This window comes from Galendromus occidentalis, unplaced genomic scaffold (assembly GCF_000255335.2).
Source record: "Galendromus occidentalis unplaced genomic scaffold, Mocc_1.1 scf7180000077468, whole genome shotgun sequence".
NCBI classification, from domain to species: Eukaryota; Metazoa; Arthropoda; class Arachnida; order Mesostigmata; family Phytoseiidae; genus Galendromus; species Galendromus occidentalis.
Window position 1 is genome coordinate 295,137 of NW_003805456.1, and position 507 is coordinate 295,643.

General features: G+C 53.5%; 1 protein-coding gene across 1 annotated transcript in view; it reads left to right on the top strand.

Annotated features, from left to right (window-relative positions):
- LOC100901692 (prodigiosin synthesizing transferase PigC) overlaps positions 1-507 on the top strand; it is a 5,309-nt gene that overhangs the window by 1,810 nt on the left and 2,992 nt on the right. Inside the window, exons 5-6 of the mRNA XM_029111774.1 lie at positions 19-213; positions 289-485. Coding sequence (XP_028967607.1) covers positions 19-213; positions 289-485 — 392 coding nt within the window. The remainder of the gene's footprint in view (positions 1-18; positions 214-288; positions 486-507) is intronic.

Consider the following 507-nt stretch of genomic DNA (forward strand, 5'->3'; position numbering starts at 1 on the left):
GTTCCGCCGCATCCACAGTTCACAGTACCCTCCGGTATCGTCCTGACAGTGAACGCATATGAGATGTTTTCTGAAACTCCGGAGGTCTCCAAGGCCATCGGAACTTTCCTTGAATCGTCCAAAACGTCCGACCTGGCTGCTCTGAAGAGCGCTTCGGATACTTGTGTTGCCGCGATTTCGAAAGTCGATCTTCCCGCTCCAATCCATGCCCTTGTGAGTAGACGCATCATCCCAGGGAGATTCTGCATCCGTACAAACGGATGGCTCAATCGGAACTTCATTTCGCAGCTGATTGAGAAACTTCGAGAGGTGTTCGGCTACGATTACTTCTCGAGGAAGTTCGCCGTGAGATCGTCGGCTGTGGGCGAGGACTCCGAAGAGATGTCGGCGGCTGGACAAATGACGACGTATCTGGGAGTGAAGGGGGAAACGAAGATTTCCTCGGCGGTGGTGAAGTGCTGGGCTTCGACAATTCGCTCTGACCGGTGAGCTGAATATTATCGGACG